The sequence below is a fragment of the Phacochoerus africanus genome, chromosome 15 (genome assembly GCF_016906955.1).
Source record: "Phacochoerus africanus isolate WHEZ1 chromosome 15, ROS_Pafr_v1, whole genome shotgun sequence".
NCBI lineage: Eukaryota > Metazoa > Chordata > Mammalia > Artiodactyla > Suidae > Phacochoerus > Phacochoerus africanus.
Genome location: NC_062558.1, coordinates 33,116,334 through 33,135,929, shown reverse-complemented (window position 1 = coordinate 33,135,929; position 19,596 = coordinate 33,116,334). Strand labels below are relative to the sequence as shown.

General features: G+C 44.8%; 1 protein-coding gene across 8 annotated transcripts in view; it reads right to left on the bottom strand.

Moving 5' to 3' along the window:
* The window catches only part of CIT (citron rho-interacting serine/threonine kinase), a 178,851-nt gene extending 161,643 nt beyond the window's left edge, over positions 1–17,208 (bottom strand). For 4 of the 8 annotated variants that reach the window (XM_047760363.1, XM_047760364.1, XM_047760366.1 and 1 more), the window contains exons 1-3: positions 16,011–16,290; positions 8,315–8,456; positions 3,970–4,145 (exon numbers count right to left, since the gene is read on the bottom strand). In XM_047760363.1, coding sequence (XP_047616319.1) covers positions 3,970–4,145; positions 8,315–8,456; positions 16,011–16,256 — 564 coding nt within the window. In that variant the 5' untranslated portion in view covers positions 16,257–16,290. Of the gene's footprint in view, positions 1–3,969; positions 4,146–8,314; positions 8,457–16,010; positions 16,293–17,165 lie in introns of those variants that run through there. The other 4 variants (XM_047760362.1, XM_047760365.1, XM_047760368.1 and 1 more) reach the window with 3 other exon arrangements.
* Between the last annotated feature and the right edge of the window lie 2,388 nt (positions 17,209–19,596).

Below are 19,596 nucleotides of genomic sequence, written 5' to 3'. Positions count from 1 at the left end.
CTAAATGCCATGTGTGATTCTGAAATGCATCCTGTTGCTCTAAAAGACCATGGAACCAATGGTGAACATTGAGTGGGGCCTGAGGATTAGATGGTAGCAATTTATCATGGTTAATTTTCTGATTTTTATTTTCTTTTTCAGGGCCACACCTGTGGCATATGGGAGCCCCCAGGCTAGGGGTCGAATCAGAGCTGCAATTGTCAGCCTATACCATAGCCATACCAGATCAGAGCCACATCTGTGACCTACACTGCAGCTTGCAGCAACGCCAGATCCTTAACCCACTGAGCAAGACCAGGGATCAAACCCATGTCCTCATGGATACTAGTCAGTTCCCGCAGTGGCTCAGCAAGTTAAGCTTGATGTTGTCTCTGTGAGGATGCAGACTTCATTCCTGGCCTCGTTCAATAGCTTAAGGATCTGGTGTCGCCATAAGCTGTGGCATGGGTCACAGCTGCAGCCCCAATTGGACCCCTAGCCTGGGAACATCCATACACCACAAGTGTGGCCATAAAAAGAATGAATGAATAAATCAATCAATAAATAAATCTTCCATTTAGTTCCAACAATACCATCCTATGTTTTGATATATCAGTTAATATTAAACTATAAAAGGTTTTCTTTTTTTCTTTTTTTTTTTGTCTTTTTGCCATTTCTTGGGCCACTCCTGCAGCATATGGAGGTTCCCAGGCCAGGGGTTGAATCGGATCTGTAGCTGCCGGCCTACGCCAGGGCCACAGCAATGCGGGATCCGAGCCGCATCTACATCCTACACCACAGCTCACGGCAACGCCGGATCCCCAACCCACTGAGCAAGGCCAGGGATCAAACCCACAACCTCATTGTTCCTAGTTGGATTTGTTAACCACTGAGCCACGACAGGAACTCCTAAACTATAAAATGTTTTAAAAGAGTTCTGTCCAGGAATTCCCTAGTGGTCTAGCCATTAAGGAGCCAGTGTCGTCACTGCTGTGTTGCAAGTTCAGTCCCTGGCCCAGGGAACTTCAACATGCTTCAGGTATAGCCAAAAATAAAAAAATAACAACAACAAAAAAAATTCTGTCTATATTACTACTTAAAATCATCATGTACACTGCCAGTTAAATATCTAACTCATTTTGGGAAACACCAACCCACCATCCATAATCCACTGCACCAGATCCACTGATCCTTCTCTTTTCCTGGAGCGTAAAAAGTGTCCCATGAAGGCTGGCTGAACTAAAGGGTCTACACCTTCACCTGCTTACCACAAACTCCTCGTCTGAACTCTGAAGCTCCCATTAAAACATACGGTCCCTGGGGACCTATTCTGGTTCTCACAGAGCTCTGGGAGGGTGTGCTGACTCCTCTTGGGTGGCAGATCCTGTTTGTAGGATGCTACCTCTTCTCACCTCCACTATGGCACTTTCTTTTACTCATTCCCTGTGCTGACTTCTCTCTCCTCATGCCCTTAAATTCCCAAGCTTCACCGTGCCTGTTAAGGAGTAGGTGGGTGGCTTTAATTAGCTCCTGAGTGAGTGTGTGTGTGTGTGTGTGTGTGTGTGTGTGTGTGTGTGTGATTTTTAAAACCCTCCCCACCTCCAGTCACACAGGGGTCACCTCAAGTCACTCCCCTGGAGGAGGGCGCACCTTTATGAGTGTCTCTGCTGCTTGCCTGCAGTATGGCATATGTTGGATTAGCTTCCCTTTTTTTTTTAATTTTTACCACCACACTCACAGCATAAGGCAGTTCCTGGGCTGGGAATTGAATCTGAGCCGCAGCTAGGGCAATGCTGGGTCCTTTAAACCAATGTGCCACACCAGGGATCGAACCCACACCTCCATAGCAACCTGAGCCACTGCACCACAGTGGGGACTCCTAGATTAGTTTCTTTTTATATGCACCATTTTCCACCTGAAACATAAGCAGCACGAGGCTACATCTAATGCCTCTTCCGAGGACCTAGAAACTCCACAGATGCAACAGGAGCTCAGCAGGTATGGTCTGATGACAGGTGGTTCTCAGGGGTTGGGAGGCTGAGTGAGCCTCTTCCACCTGCTCCTCTGAATGGTCTGCCATGTCTTGGCCTTTCTCATCTCTGGGAAGTTGCTCGCATTTCCTTCCTGGATGCAGGCCTCAGTGTTCCTGGATTCTGACAAGCAGCTTCCTGCCCCTGGCTGCTTCTCTGACTGAGGGCCACGGCAATTCACTGAAGTGCTCAGACTCTGACCCTGACCTCCTCCTTCCAAATGCCCACATGACCCCTCACCGTCACACAGACTAAACCTCGATGCCAAACAACAGTTCTTGGGGGAAGTGGGGACTTACTCTTGAATGGGTACAAGGCTTCTGCTTGGAAAGATGAAAAAGTTCTGGAGGCAGACAGTGGTGGTGGTGGCACAGCATTGTGAATATACTTCATGCCACTGAACCAACACACTTAAAAGTGGTCAGGATGTATTCCTTACCACACTAACCAAAACAGGAGTCTTTTGGTTTATGGGATTTTATTTTTGGTCACACCTGTGGCATGCAGATGTTCCTGGACCAGGGATCAAACCTGTGCCACAGCAGTGACCCGAGCCACAGCAGTGACAATGCTGGATCCCTAACCTCTAGGCCACCAGGAAACTCCCAAAAAGGGTTCTTGAGGTTGAGGGTCACCAATCACCCCCTTGCCATTCAAATATCACCTTTCTCCCCATTTCCCAGCCTTTCTGTTCTAAAACGATTAAAAAAAAAAAAAAAAAACCCGCAAACAAATAAAACCACATCTGCATAGCATTCCCAGTCCCAAACCTCGAGAATGGGCCACATTTTCACCTGGCACATTCTCTTCACTCCTCTCTGCTCTGAACCCACATTCCCTCTCAGCAGCATGAACCTTCCCTAACTGCCTTGGGCTCACCCACTCCATCATCCATGAATTTGCTAACTGCTCCCTTTTCTGTGAGGCTAAACAGATAAGCGTCTGCTTTATGGATCTGCATCCCTCCTCCACTTTCCAAGCTTGTTGTGAATCCCTGAAACAACAGCCACAGAGATTTGATTTCCTGTACAGGCTTCCCACGGAGCAGGCTGCAAGGCCAAGCACATGATGTGCACTCCCACTTGGGTAACTAACGAACTGCTCTCTGAAAGCCCAGGCTGACAGCCGTCACTCTAGAAACACAGACAATGAATCAATACGTCTGTAGCAACAGCCTTGTTTCAAAGGGAGAAAAACACCACAGACAGAAAGGTAACTTCTCACCTGCTCTCAAACCAGCAGCTCCCTAGCCACAGAACCATCTCATTTCTCCAGAAGCCTGGTGTAAAATCAAATACATGGGCCCCCAACACAAATATGTAAGACAGGTGCCGGAGTTCCCATTGTGGCTCAGAGCTAACAAACCCCACTAATATCCGTGAGGCTGTGGGTTCGATCCCTGGCCTCACCCAGTGGGTTAAGGATCCAGCGTTACTATGAACTGCAGTGTAGGTCGCAGAAGCAGCTTGGATCTGGTGCTGCTGTGGCGTAGGCCTGCAGCTACAGCTCCGATTTGACCCTTAGCCTGGGAACTTCCATATGTCGCAGGTACAGCCCTAAAAAGAAAAAAGGAAAAAAAAAAAAAAAAAAAAAGATGAGTGCCAAAGCAAAGGCTATTTAACTCAGCCCCCCCCCCCCCCACACACACACATCTCTGAAGCCCTAGCCAATAGTTATGAAAGATCATCTCAGATTCATCAGTGAAAAGGCCAAGCTGGTACTGGATAATACACAACTATCAAATCATGACCGAGCAACCAAAGGGAGCTTGTCAATCTTCAAAATTAGTCAAAATCAGTTCAAGAAAGTGTGTTCAGACCTTCCAGGCTGTGCCATCAGAATTAGCCAGAGACACGGAGGAAGACTGGCTCCATCCCAGAGGTCGGGTCCGCAAATGATCATCTCGACAGTGAACATGCTGGTGCACAAAGGGAAAAGCCGTGATGGTAAATGCTCCTACCTGCTCCTGGGCCAACAAGGCCTTCTTCTTCATGACTTTCATGGCATAGATGTCCCCGGTCGCCCTCTCTCGGACCACTTGCACTTCGGCAAAGTGACCGCAACCCACGAGACTTCTCACTTCGAAGTCCTTTGCTGAAGGCTGGAGCTCCTGCAACTCAGCTATGACATCAGCATCTGCAAAAGACATTGAGAGTGACCCCTCTGGATCAATAATGTGCTTCAAACACACGCATCTATATGAAGGTGAAGAGGAAGGAGGAAAGGAGTGCTGTTATGTCTTCCCTCGCTGTCAAGAGACATGTAGTCCCTTTCTTCTTGTCGTGAATAATTATAAAATCAGCACAAAAGTGTTTTTCTATGTTAAGTTAAAATTAAGGGCTCCAGAAATTCCAGAGCACAGTTTCCATGGCAGCTATGATTTGAATCCTGTAGACGTAGCAAAGAGGGAAAGGAGAACAGAAATCATGCTTGTCGTCCTCCTCTCTGAAGGCTGCCAGTGTTTGGTCCAACGTGCTTATTGGCATGTAGATGGGTTTATAACAGGACGTGGGCAACGGGATCCCCATCTCAGCTGACTTTCGAGCTGACATCCAGATCATTCCACTCTGACTACATGTGTCCTGCTCAGTTTAATCCCACTAGCCCAGGTCTTATCTCCCTTGGACGGTGTCAGTCAATACCTTCCTTTCCTTATTCTGTAGCACCACAAAAGGGAAAAAAAAAAAAAAAAAAAAGCCTGAGCCCAAGGAACCAAATACAGCCTCGACCTTGGCCCTGAAAAGGTGATATTCACACATCTGGATGGGCTTGCAACTATCTTCTTCTCTCAGCAAACAGTCTCATTCCTTTTCCAAGTGCAATTTCTCGGGTCATGGCTTCACGTGTTCTGACTGCTTTAACAAAATACCATCAACCAAGTGGCTTTAAACCACAGGCATTTATTTCTCAAAGTTCTGGAGGCTGGGAAGGCCAGTAGACCAAGATCTGGTGAGAACCTGCCTCCTGGCTGACAGGCAGCCACCTTCTCCCTGCGTCCTCATGTGGCAGAAGGAAAGGGAGCCCTGGTCACTCTTCCTCTTCTCCTAAAGGCACTAATTCCACCATGGGGGCCCATCTTTAGGGATTCATCTAAATCGAGTTATCGGAAGTCCCTGGTGGTTCCGCAGGTTAAGGATCCAGTGTTATCACTGCTGGGGCTCAGGTTACTGCTGTGGCGCAGGTTCAATCCCTGGCCCAGAAACTTTCACATGCCATGGGCACTTAGAAACATAGAAACTCTTTTTAAAAATTGAACTATCTCGCAAAGGGTCCACCTTCAAACACCACCACACTGGGAGTTAGAGCCTGCACATATGAATTCGGGGAATTGGGAGGAGATACAAACATTTAGTTCACAGATCTTCAGTGTTTAAAGTACGGACTAAATGGATGGCGAATTTGGAATCCAACATTCATTTATTAATAACACTAAGCTGGGGCACCACTGGATGTGCAATGACTCTAATGATCTAAAGGAAAGAGGGGAACAGCCATGACTGACCCACCGATTGAAACTGTGAGTCATCAGGAAACTGCATCATATATGGGGTCACACTCCAAAGGGAGATGAGGGAAACACATCATCAAAATTACCCTGGAGGAGTTCTTGCTGTGGGGTAACGGGATCAGTGGCATCTCTGAAATGCCAGGCTCAGGTTCCATCCCCAGCCTGGCCCAGAGGGTTAAAGGATCCAGAGTTGCCGAACCTACAGCACAGGTTGCAACCGTGACTTGGATCTGATCCCTGGCCTGGGAACTCCATGTGCTGTGGGGTGGTCAGGAAAAAAAAAACAAAACAAACAAACAAAAAACCTGGAAAAGCCCTCAGAAAGTCCCATGTTTAAGATCAAAACATGTGAAATCCCACAGACCTTGGAGCAATCACTGTCTCTGTGACTGGGCACCAGATAAAGGTGGGAGCAACAGTCTAGAGTTACATTTGCTTGGCAAGTTCTTCACACGGTGAGAGGAACAGAGTCAGGGAAAGGCCATTTCACAACTGCAGTCATTTAGCAGCCAATCGATGAATTAGCCAACGCGGTCTTTTTTTTTTTTTTTTGCTATTTCTTGGGCCGCTCCTGCGGCATATGGAGGTTCCCAGGCTAGGGGTCGAATCGGAGCTGTAGCCACCAGCCTACGCCAGAGCCACAGCAACTCGGGATCCGAACTGTGTCTGCAACCTACACCACAGCTCACGGCAACTTGGGATCCTTAACCCACTGAGCAAGGGCAGGGACCGAACCCGCAACCTCATGGTTCCTAGTCGGATTCGTTAACCACTGCACCACGACGGGAACTCCCAATGCGGTCTTAATTGCTGTCACCTACGCCCTTTGTTGTGCAGGTGGAGTTGAATTCACCTGCATCAAAAGCACATACGATGAATTCCACTGCACTGACTGCACTGCTTACTTCAACTACTCATCCTAAAAGCCCCTGCTTTTGGTGCCTTGGGAAATCAGGCAAGAGTGGTACATGGATCTGCATGAATTCATCGTGGCCGATGCAAAGAGCAAAATAAATCTAGAGTGCCTTCACGGAGAATTCCATGCAAAAGCAAAATGGAAAGCTGCACGGTATTTCCCCTGTGCCCTGACATCACAGTGCCAACCCCAGTCTTTCTTTCCTGTCCTCTTCCAAGCTTCTTTCAGATCAAGTACTTGGGTTTTGAATTAATTCCCCAAACATGCTGGCTTGCAACTTTCAGGGTTGAGCCTGATTTTATTACTGCTGGCACACAAGGCCATTCTCTCCTGGTTCTGTGAGGCCTTGGGCCCCCACGCTGCTTACAGCATTCTCCAGCTTAATAATTCTGGGTCTGTCACTGGCAACCACAGGGCATCTCAATCATAAAAGAGAACCACTTGCAGGCAAAAACACCACGATGCTCTCAGAATCCTAAGAGACCATTCCACATCACCATGTTGTACAATATACATTGACGTATATTGGGACTTCCTGTTGTGGCTCAGTGGGTTAAGAACCCAACTAGTATCCATGAGGATTTGAGTTTGATCACTGGCATCACTCAGCAGGTCAAGGATCTGGTATTAGTCACAAGCTGAGGCACAGGTTGTAGATCTGGCTTGGATCTTGCGTTGCTATGGCTATGGTGTAGGCCAGCAGCTGCAGCTCTGATTCAACCCCTACCCTGGGAACTTCCAAATGTCCCAGGTGCCACCCTAAAAAAAAAAAAAAAAAAGACAATGACGTATATTGGTTTTATCTACTCAAAACTTCCAGCTCCTTTGGGCAACTGCATATCCCCTATTCCATGCTGTCCTGGTGACCACAGTGCCCTGGACCTCTAGGCACCAAGATAAGGCCAGTCACAATACTTCACACCCTTGCCCCGTGACTGGTCAAGGGTGGGCAAATGACCTAAAGCAGAGCCAATGAGAACCTCCCCTGGGACTGCATGAATATAGACAGTGGAAGACGCACACCAGGCGGAGTAGTGTGCCAGTCTCCAAAGATGGTGCCCAATTCAAGCCCTTTGCAGTTGCCTGGCACATGGAATCTGGGGAGCTGTGACAACCAAAATGCCTCCAGATACAGCCAAATGTCACTGGGGGACAAAATCACGATTGCTAGAAAATCACTGGTGTAAGGTTAAAAAATATGAAACTGGAGAACCAGCAGCCAACTTCCCACCACGTGGAAGTCGAGCAGAGTCAAGAACAGGGTGCAGGCAGGGCCAATGTACCGCTCTCACAGTCCTAAGGCACTTTTGCTTTGCCCGCACCTTGCTCCATAAAACAAATGGCCACTTGGTATAAAGATGAATACAATGCAGAATCATTATACATTATTATTATTATACCCACATTTTTCTTATGATTTTAAAATAAATAAAAATCAAGTTCAGCTATGTATAATAAATTCAAATCAAATTAAATATGGTGGGCGCTATGCACTGCATTTACAATGCCTAATGAATAAGCAGCCTTGAGTGAGGGTAAGGATGGGAGCAGAGGACGTTATTTAAGACCCTGGACAAGCCAGGCCTAAAGTTTGGCCCGTCCCTGGACTTTCACAGTTTCATGACCTCGCCCGAAAAAAATGCACCTTCTGGCCTAAGCTGGTATGACTTGAGTTTCTGTCACTGGCAACCAAGAAGCCTTGACTTACCCCATCTCCCAACAACAAGTGGAACTTGACCTTACAGTTGCATCTGTCTAAGAGCAGGCTTCTTACCCACTCCCACCAAACATGAACACATCATCCGACCCTCCCCACTGGAAGTCCTGTATTCTTCCAATTCTAAGCCGGACAGTTTTCAAAAAAAAGTTCCACACACTTACACTTCTGGACGAAGCTGCTCACGTGCTTAATCTTCATCAGAGCCGGCTGACTGCATTCTTTAAAGAGAACAAAGAGGGCATCTAATATCCCTTCTCGGGAAAGAGGAGACATCTGTTGTTGAGTCATGAAGGGTGGTTTCCCCTAAAAACAGCAAACAGCAGATGGAGACATTGTCAATAATGAAAAGCTTTGATCAATAACATCCACACAGAGCAAATTGCAAGCCACCAGCTCAACTAACTGCTCACGACACATGCTAACAGCACAATTTGGTGGCTTCATTCTCTAAAGTGACATCCACTGAGCTGTCACGTGTATGATGCCATCACTGTGGGCTTCTTCCCCTGGCACCTGGGGAGAACTTCGCTGGCACATGCTGAGTAAGAAAAGATCCTTCTTTCTGTATGGTCTGAGGCTCGAAGGGACATTTACTCTCGACCCTGCTGGTCTGGACAAGTCTCAGTGTCCTTGCAGCAGGACATGAGAACCGCTTCCTTCCTCTGGTCCCAGAGATTTGCTAACATAATTTCAGTGTCTTTCATTCACTCAAACAACCTAGGGTCGTGTGAATGGAGCGACTGCACTAAGCTGAATTTATTCATGCTCTCCAGCAACAGCTGCAAACTGGCAGACTGTCTCTAGCCCACAGACATGTTATGTTTGGCCTGTGGTATTTAAAATAATTTTAGTTATCTGCCAATATTGAAAAATCAGGAGATTTCACACACAAAAAAATATGGAGGATGGGGGGGTGGGGGGAATTTCTGGCTTCTCATGAAACACTGGCAGATCTGGCAACACTGCCTCCACGTTCCAGCCTGGAGATGCTGAGCAGAGCTGGGAAACACTGCCCCTCGGGGTAGTGAGTGTGTTCTGCACTGCACTGCAGATCTGACTCGTAGCTCTTCCACCTGGCCCACTTTACTCCTTTTCACTTGCTGCCTGGCCCTCAAAGATGAGTTTGCTACCCCCTGTCTAGAGCAATGATTCCCATGTGCCAGGCCGTGGATTGTGCGGAGGTCTCTCTGCAAAGCTGGCCACCGATGGTTCCTCCAACTCTGAAGGTACTTGCCACACTGCACCCTTCAAGAGCTTCAATCTATTTGCTCTCTCCGTGAATCTGTGCTGTTGCAGTGGCTCATTTCCACCAACAGAACATGACATGACTGACCCTATGTCAGGTCAAGTTAGAGCCCTTAAGTAGTCTGGCAGCTTCTACTTCCACCTTTTTTTTTTTTTTTGGCTGGCCCACTGCCTGTTTTTACAAATAAAACTTTATTGGCACACAGCCACACCTATTGCCACACTGTCTATGGCTGCTTTTGTGCTACAATGGCAGAGTTGAGTAGTTGCAGCAGAAACCATAGAGCCTATGGAGTCTAAAATACTTACAATTTATGGGAAAAAAAATCACAAAGCCAGGGTTACATTGAATGAATACTGAAAGACCTTATAAAGAGAGGTCAGTGAAAGAACTCTGAGGTGTCCCAGCCAGCAGTCAACACCCAGATGTTCCAGGCCCAGCCAAGCTCCCAACTCAATATGGCCCCTTGGGTGATTCCAGCTGATGTCACAGGGTAGATCAGAACCAACACCTAGGTGAACTCAGCCAACCCACAGAATCATAAAAAATAAATCACTGTTGCTTTTAACTGTGTGAGTGATTCCTTACCCAACAGTGGATAACAGAAACAGACTAGCTACATGTGAAAACCCTGGAGAACTTAAAAAAACAAAAACAAAAACAGGTTCTCAACTTTACACTAGTCAGAATGGCCATCATTAATAAGTCTACAAATAACAAATGCTGGAGAGGGTGTGGAGAAAAGGGAACCCTCCTACAGTGGGATGGGAATGTAAATTGGTACAAACCACTATGGCAAACAGTATGGTGGTACCTCAGAAAACCAAATATAGAACTACAACATGATCCAGCATTTCATTCATCCGGACAGAACTTCCATTGAAAAAGAGTTCCCATCATGGCTCAGCAGTTAATGAACCCGACTAGCACCCATGAGGACGCAGGTTCGATCCCTGGCCTCACTCAGTGGGTTAAGGGTCCAGCGTTGCCATGAGCTGTGGTGTAGGTAGCAGATGAGGCTCAGATCTGGCGTTGCTGTGGCTGTGGCACAGGCCGGCGGCTATAGCTCCAATTTGACCCCTAGCCTGGGAACCTCCATATGCCATGGGTGTGGCCCTAAAAAAAAAAAAAAAAAATACATGCACCCCTATGTTCATTGCAGCACTAGTCACAATAGCCAAGATATGGAAACAACCTCAATGTCCATGGATAGATGCATAGATTAAGAAGATGTAGTATATATACACAGTGGAATACTATGCAGCCATAAAAAAGAACAAAATAATGTCATTTGCAGCAATATGGGTGGAACTAAAGACTCTCATAAGTGAAGTCAGTCAGAAAGAGAAAGACAAATACCGTATGCTACCACTTAGGTCTGGAATCTAATATATGGCACAAATGAACCTATCTATAGAAAATAAACAAACTCATGGACATGGAGAACAGATTTGTGCTGGCCAAGGCGGAGGGGAAAGGAAGGAGATGGACTGGGAATTTGGAGTTGGTAGATGCAAACTATTGCATTTGGAGTGGATAAGCAATGAGATCCTGCTGTATAGCTCAGGGAACTATAACTAATCACTTGTGATGGAACATGATGGAGGATAATGTGAGAATAAGAATGTATACATGTATAACTGGGTCACTTTGCTCCACAGCGGGAACTTTCTTTTTTTTTTTTAGGGCCACACTCACAGCCTATGGAAGCTCCCAGGCCAGGGGTTGAATTAGAGCCGTAGCTGCCAGCCTACACCATAGCCACAGCAATGCAGAATCTGAGTCCCATCTGAGACCTACACCACAGCTCAAGGCAATGCCCGATCCGCAACCCAGTGAGTGAGGCCAGGGATCAAACCTGTGTCCTCATGGATACTGCACCACAACAGGAACTCCCTTGCACAGCAGAAATTGACAGAACATTGTAAATCAACTATACTTGAAAAAAAAAAAATAATAAACAGGTTCTCAGGCTCTAGCCCCAATCTACTGAATTAGAATTCCCCGGTTTCTAGCTTAGAATATGTTTTACTAACAAGGCTCCCAAGAGAGTCAAACCTCAACCAGGCTTGTAAAGCACTGGGTCAAAAAAGGCCATCATATCTGTCACTTTAGAGTTCTGCCATTAGCTGGAAAAATAAGATTTTTTGTTTCTTCTGTTCTTTGATGAATTTAGTCTACACAGCAGTTCCCAAATACAGTACTGAGTCTTAACAAAGTTTTCAAGGCTGCCATGAAATGGGAAAAAAAAATGACCATCACATGATGACACTTTTACAAAGCTAAGAGTATTCAAATTGTCAAGTGGCCCTTTATCCTGAAAAGATGTCCTTCCTCTCACAGTGCTTCTTAAAATGTCCTTTGTTTATGAAATCAAAGGACCATAAGATAATAGTTTTCACTTTTTTTCCTTCTTGTTTTTTTATGTCCCTTACTTGGCAAAAGATAAATTTGGCAAACCTAGGTTGGCCCAGCAAATTTGTAAAACTTTGCTGGCTTGAAAGTCTAAAGGCCTGCCAACCACTCACGGGAAACACGGTTAAGTAGAAACGAAGACCCTGTCCAAAGTACTTACCTGAATGGAAAGCAAAAATCACTACTCTCTATTTAAACTTCATTAAAATGACATTGGGTGAGGAAAAAATCAGTATCCTTACCTGTTCATATAAGGCAAATGTTAGGTGTGTGCTATGCTTGCAACTAATAGCTTTCCTAGGGGTTGGGAGGAGCTTGTTAGTAAAATAAAGATGAACTGAGGATTTACCCACAATCCTTGCTATTATAATGACATTTAAACATAAAATACACTTAAACTCTGACACATTCTGGCAATGTCACCCAGCAGTTACATGCCCACAGAGCAAAAATGGAATGTGGCTTTGCCATTTACAAGCTGCATGTTTCTGGCCTATCTTTGCCTTGCTCCCTATCTGCACATTATAAACCCTTAATAAAGTCATTAGTTGGAAGGGTTTTGGTGTAAAATGATAAAGGGGCTAAAAAGTGGTAGCACTCCAGTCATCTGAGGTGGAAAAGAGATTACTCATTAGTAAAAATATCCTATGACTTAAAACGGTGACATTTAAGCTTTCAGTCCATCTCCATTCTGTTCTGTTTGAACATCTCCAATACCAGCATCTCGGGAAAAATGTCCTCAAGAACATACTAGTAATAAAACTAACACAACACTGTAAGTCGACTGTACTTCAATTTAAAAAAAAAAAAAAAAAAAGAGTTCCCGTTGTGGCTCAGCAGGTAAAGAACCCAACTAGTATCCATGAGGATGCAGATTCAATCCCTGGCCTCGATCAGTGAGTTAAAAGATCCAGCATCGCCATGAGCTGTGGTGTAGGTCACAACTATGGCTCAAATCCCATGTTGCTGTGGCTGTGGTATAAGACAGCAGCTACAGCTCCAATTAGACCCCTAGCCTGGGAACTTACATACGCCGCAGATACAGCCATAAAAGTAAAAAAAAAAAAAAAAGAATATATTAGCATTTACCATCATACAGGTATTCTACAAAAATATTTTCTTAAATATAACTACTGCTAAGTGAACATAAATGCCTTATTACTCTAATACTATTTCTACACTTATTATCAGTAACAGTAACCATTTATAAAGGGCTTACCAAGAACTGGGCAAAGAACTAAGTACTTTACAGGGATTATCTCATTTAATTCTTACAATTCTGTAAATTAGGTGCCATAACTTCTATTATAAAGAATGATGAATGGTTTCAGAGAGGGCAACTGACTCACCCAAGGTAACACAGCAAGTGCTGGGATCAGGATGCAAACCTTAATCCTCACCACTATCTACACTGTCCCTTTGACTTGTGAATACATAAAGTCAAACAAGAATTTCTGTATCAACGGTGTTCCATCTACATCAGAAACAAAAGAATTAAAAAGCTACTTGGAAATAATCTCACAACATTAAGTTTTAATATTCTTGGGGTGATGGAAATGTCCTTTATCTTGAAAGGAATGTGGGTTTCACAGATGTGGTAAAAAAACTTTTTTTTTTTTTTTTTTTTAATTTAAAACATCCCTTCGAGTTCCTGTTGTGGCGCTGGGGAAACTTACCTGAATAGTATCCATGAAGACACAGGTTTAATCCCTGGCCTCACTCAGTGGGTTAAGGATTTGGCATTGCCACGAGCTGTGGCGTAGGCTGGCAACTGCAGTTCCAATTCAACCCCTAGCCTGGGAACTTCCATATACCCATCCACAGCCCTAAAAAGCAATAAATAAATAAAACAAAACAAACATCGCTTGAATGAAAAAGAAATAGGATTACACCTACAGAAATTCTGGTCCATACAGTAGTCTTTGTTCATTTCTTTTCTTTAATAAAAGAACAAACTTTATACTGAAGTGTAAAGTGTGTGAAATCATAAAAACGGGTCTCGCTGCAGGAGGAAGGGATAAAGGGGAGTCTGGAATTAACACATACACACTACCACATACAATTCCCACTATGTCTCAGCATGTTAAGGATCCAGCATTGTCCCTGAAGCAGCTCAGGTCCAATCCTAGCCTGGTGCAGTATGCAAAGCATCCAGCATTGCCATAGCTGTGGCATAAGTCACAGCTGTGACCCAGAATCAATCCCTGGCTATATGCCACAGGTGCAGCCCCGTGTGGGCGGAGATTATCAATAAGGACCCACTCTATAGCACAGGGAACTATACCCAATATTTTGTAATAACCTATATGGGACAAAAACCTGCAAAAGAATATATATGTATTATTTCAGCAAGTGGTGCTGGGAAAACTGGACAGCTGCATGTAAATCAATGAAACTGGAACACGCCCTCACACCATGCACAAAAACTCAAAAATGGCTTAAAGACTTAAATGTAAGACAAAACACCATCAAACTCCTAGAAGAGAACATAGGCAAAACATTCTCTGACATTAACCTTACAAATGGTTTCTCAGGTCAGTCTCCCAAAGCAACAGAAATAAAAGCAAAAATAAAACAATGGGACCTAATCAAACTGACAAGCTTTTGCACAGCAAAGGAAACCGTAAAAAAAAAAAAAAAAAGACAACTTACAGAATGGGAGAAAATAGTTTCAAAGGATGCAAATGACAAGGGCTTCATCTCTAAAATATACAAACAACTTAGACAACTCAACAGCAAAAAAGCCAACAACCCAACTGAAAAATGGGCAAAAGACCTGAATAGACATTTCTCCAAAGAAGATACACAGATGGCCAACAAGCACATGAAAAAATGCTCAACATCACTTATTATTAGAGAAATACAAATCAAAACTACTATGAGGTACCACCTCACACTAGTCAAAATGGCCGTCATTAGTAGGTCCACAAATAACAAATGCTGGAGAGGGTGTAGGGAAAAGGGAACCCTCCTGCACTGTTGGTGGGAATGTAAATTGGTACCACCACCATGGAGAACAGTATGGAGGTACCTTAGAAAACTATACACAGAACTACCATATGACCCAGCAATCCCACTCTTGGGCATACATCTGGACAAAACTTCCCTTGAAAAAGACACATGCACCCACATGTTCATTGCAGCACTATTCACAATAGCCAAGACTTGGAAACAACCCAAATGTCCATCGACAGATGACTGGATCAGGAAGATGTGGTATATATACACAATGGAACACTACTCGGTCATAAAAAAGAATGAAATAATGCCATTTGTGGTTGGAGCTAGAGACTCTCATACTGAGTGGAGTTAAGTCAGAAAGAGAAAGACAAATATCATATGATATCACTCATATCTGGAATCTAATATACGGCACAAATGAACCTTTCCACAGAAAAGAAAATCAGGGACATGGAGAACAGACTTGGGGTTGCCAAGGGGGAGAGGGAGGGAGTGGGATGGACTGGGAATTTGGGGTTAATAGATACAAACTACTGCCTTTGGAACAGATAAGCAATGAGATCCTGCTGTATAGCACTGGGAACTATATCTAGTCACTTATGATAGAGCATGATAATGTGAAAATAAAGAATGTATACATCTATGTGTGACTAGGTCACCTTGCTGTACAGTAGAAAATTGAAAGAACACTGTAAACCAGCTATAATGGAAAAAATTAAAACCATTATTAAAAAAAGAATATATGTGTTAGATATATGTGATATATATGTATGACTGAATCACTCTGTTGTACATCCGAAACTACTACAACATTATAAACCAACTATAATTCAATAAAATAAATTAATAAGGAAATTTTTTTTTAAAGTTTTAAAGGAATTCCCCAGTGGCACAACTGGTTAAGAATCTGGTATTATCACCACTGTGGCTCGGGTCGCTGCTATAGTGTGAGTTCAATCCCTGGCCCTGGGAACTGACCCTTGTCATGCGCATGCCCCCCCCCCCCCCCCAAAAAAAAATTTTGTTTTTAAAAACTCTCCCTTCAAGGGCAAGTTTAGCTACCTACTCCTGTCTGCACAATAGCTCCTTTTACCAATACTATCATTGCATCTAAAACACCAAAAAGGGATTTCACCTAGATTAGCTTCAGTCCTATAATAAAAGCAAAGCTGAGTAACAAAGAGGTTCCAAGGAAACACACACAGGTGAGCAAAGTTAGCAAGCCAGCCTGTTACCTGGAAGAAAAGATTCAGCCTGGAGGCCCTGCTGGCAATGGGTTCAGCAGCTCCGGCATCCAGCGGATTCCGTGCTCCATACTTGAACTTCAACATCTCCCCACTGCTGCTGAAGGGAGATAGGAGGTTAATTGCACTACCACTGTGTGCAGAAGCGTGAGCAATCCTGGTCTCCTGGGAGAAAGCAGGAAGAGGGAGGTGAAAAAACAGCCACCACTTGGGTCTGAAGAAGCTCAGTCTAGACATTGAGTTTAAAAATCAGATGTTTATTCACTGTAACAAGAGTGAAGCTTGTAACACTTCCAGCAAAGTGCATTTATTATCCGCCCCCCTCAGAATGTAAGCTCCACCAGAGCACGGACTTTTACCCTCATAGAGTGGGGACATACAGAACGCTGCACATAGATGCTGGCAAATAGTTACTATATAAATGACTGAGAAATAAGCAAATTACGTAATACAGGTATGTTGAAAGGTGTTAAGTACTACGGGGCTCAAAAAAACAAATGAGTAAGATGAGGTTCCTGACGCCTGGGTGTGTGTTTAACAGTGTAGTCAAGGTAACCACTAAGAAGGTAACACCTGAGCCAAAACCTGAAGGGAGTAAGCAGCAAGCCTTACGCTATTCGGGATAAGAAAAGCATCCCAGGCAGAGGAACCACCATAAGGACCTGGCCTTCTCCAACAATAGCTGGGAGACCAGACGAGCTGGAGCGGAGTGAGCGAGGCGGGAAGAAGGAGGTAATGAACGAAGAGCATGAAGACACTAAAGTAAATTTAAGTCACACATTGTAAGGAGCTGCGGGCCTCCATTAGTAGTACTGCCAGGAGGCAGGGCAGAACCAACACAGGACCCCATCCAGCTGAAGAAAGGAAAAAGTCTGGCCCCAGGTCTGCCTGGACGACCCTTCCGGCTGGGTGGAGGTGAAAGCGTACACCGCCAGCCAGGAAAGACCCTCCGGGCCCCCGGCAGCACCCCTCCCCCCGCCCGCTCCCACTCCTCCCCCGGCAGCCCTGGGAGGGCGGGACCGCCACCCTTCCTGCTCCGAGAGGCAAAGCCGAGTCTGGGAGGGTGGAGGAGACCCTTCTCCTGTTCTTGCCGAGTGGGGTGGGGGAGAATTGGACGTGGAGGGGAGGGTGGGAAACCAGACTCACGCTCCGCGGACCCCGCCAGTCTGCTCTGCACTGCACTCAGCCCTGCGCCTCCCGCCGCTGAGTTTAAACCCGGGGAACCGCACGGGCGGGCCCCAAGCATTTCCAGACCAATCAGCGTTTCCGCTCCTATGATGGACAGTGGTATCTCAAGCAGGCCCTGCCCAAGTCCTGAAAAGGACTAAGGAAGTGAAAAAGAGAGCCAATCAAATTGTTCCTTCCTTTGACTCATGACCAATAGGAAACGGGGTGGGAAAACCCGGCAGGGCAGGTCTTGGAAGTTTGAAATTGGCGGTTAAGCAGAAGGATGCAAGGTTTGGGGTTGCGTCTGTTTGTTTCTGGGATCTCCGGGGAGCTCGCCGGCGCTGCTTTCGTGAACACTCGCGAGGAGAAAGCAGCCAGGTCGCTCTTTCCTCATCCTGGCTAAAGTACTTGTTACTTTGGTAAACCAACTGGTTTTCTGCTACAGCTGAAGCAGCAGATGTTTTGAGTTTGACATTCCTCCTGCCTCAATGACTGGCTGTCCTGCAACAAACACGTGAAAGTATTGAGACTGATAGGACATTTAAAAATAAAAACTAGGAGTTCCCTTGTGAAGAAGCAGGTAAGAATCCAACGTTGTCACTGCAGGGGCTCCTGTCGATGCTGTGGCACGGGTTGGATCCCTGGCCTGACAACTTCCACATGCAGTGGGCACAGCTAAATAAATAAATTAATTTTTAAAATAAAATAAAGACTAGACTTAAACAGTCGGTTCACTATAGAGGAAATCCAAAAGACCAACCAACTTATGAAGATGTACTCAACATCATTTGTAATCAGGAAATAAGAAAAATAAAACCACGAAGAGATACAGTAACAGATTGGGGGTGGAGGTCTGACAGTGTTTGCAAAGATGTGGAGCTACCCTCATTCGTACATAGCTGATGGGAGTATAAATCACTACAGCCTCCAGAGAAATTCTCCTGGGTTCCTCCATCCTGCTGCTCTCTGCCTAGGTGCCCCTTCCTAATAGTCTTTTGTCAGAAAAAAAAAAAGAAAAAATCAGTGCAGCCTCTTTGAAAAAGAGTTTGCCACTATTTGCTAAAGTTAATGATATGCACATTCTATGACACTCCTGGGTGTACACCTTAGAGAAACTCCTAGTTATGTACACCAGAGACGTGTACGAGTATGTACAAATAGTACTGTACAACATTATAGAAAAAAACTGGAACACAAACATCCACTAGCAAAAAAAGGATAATTTTTTACATTGCAGTGTTTTCAAATAGCAATGAAAGGGGACCAACTACGGCTGAACACAATAACAAAATGAGTTTCCAAAACAATGCTGAGTGAGGGAAGCAAAACAATAGAATAAAGTATGTTTTCAGTAATATAAATTTCAAAAGCAGACAATGCAAAAGAACATATTTAGAGAAGGATGTACATACGTGATAAAACCATAAAGAAAGCAAAAATCAGGATAGTGGTTACCTAGAGTTGGGATGGCAACCTTTCAGGATACTGCTATGATCTAATTCTTAGCTTGGCTGGTAATGATCTGCTTTTTTTGTTTGTTTGTTTGTTTGTTTTATAAATAGTAAATTTTGTGTATATTCTATTTATGCGCATGTTTTAAATTTGAAAAATTTGAAAGGGAGGCAGTCCTTTCTATACTTGTGGCCCATGGAAGTTCCCAGGCTGGGAGTAGAATCATAACTACAGCTGCCAGCCTACACCACAGCCACAGTGATGTGGGATCCGAACCAAGTCTGCAACCTACACCAGAGCCCTTGGCAATGCTGGATCCCTGACCCACTGATCTAGGCCAGGGATCAATCCCACATGCTCATCGATACTAGCTGGATTCATTTCCACTGTGCCACAGCAGGAATCCTTATACTTTTCTAATGCCTGCACTAGATATAACTGGAAATGCGTTATCACATGCAGAACTCGCATGTGCACATCAGCACAAAACCAAAGCCACAGCCTTGCTTAATACACTTCTTTTTTTCCCCAAAAACATAACTTGCTATTCATTCCTAGGACAAAAATGATAGCTACTATTTATCAAGCTTCTCCCCCCGCCTTTTGATAGGCAAGAAACAGATTTATTAATAGGACGCTTGCGAGAGATGCAAACAGGCAGGCAAAGAAGGCTCTGCCCCCAGGATCCAGTGGGCTACAGTTTTATTATCTAAGGAGCTCCCCCCCTTTTTTTAAATCAAGAACTTATCTCAATCTTTACCTTAAAGCTGAGAGGCAAGAACTATAATCCACATTTTACAGACAGGAAAACAGGCTGAGAGAGAGGGAATAATCTTGAGTTGCTCAGCTCTAGGTGGTGAAGCTGGGTTTGGAACTTCTGGACTACCTGACTCCATATCCTTTCCCCTGTACAAAATCTGCTTTCTCAGAAAATGTTATAAATTCCCCCAGCATCTGC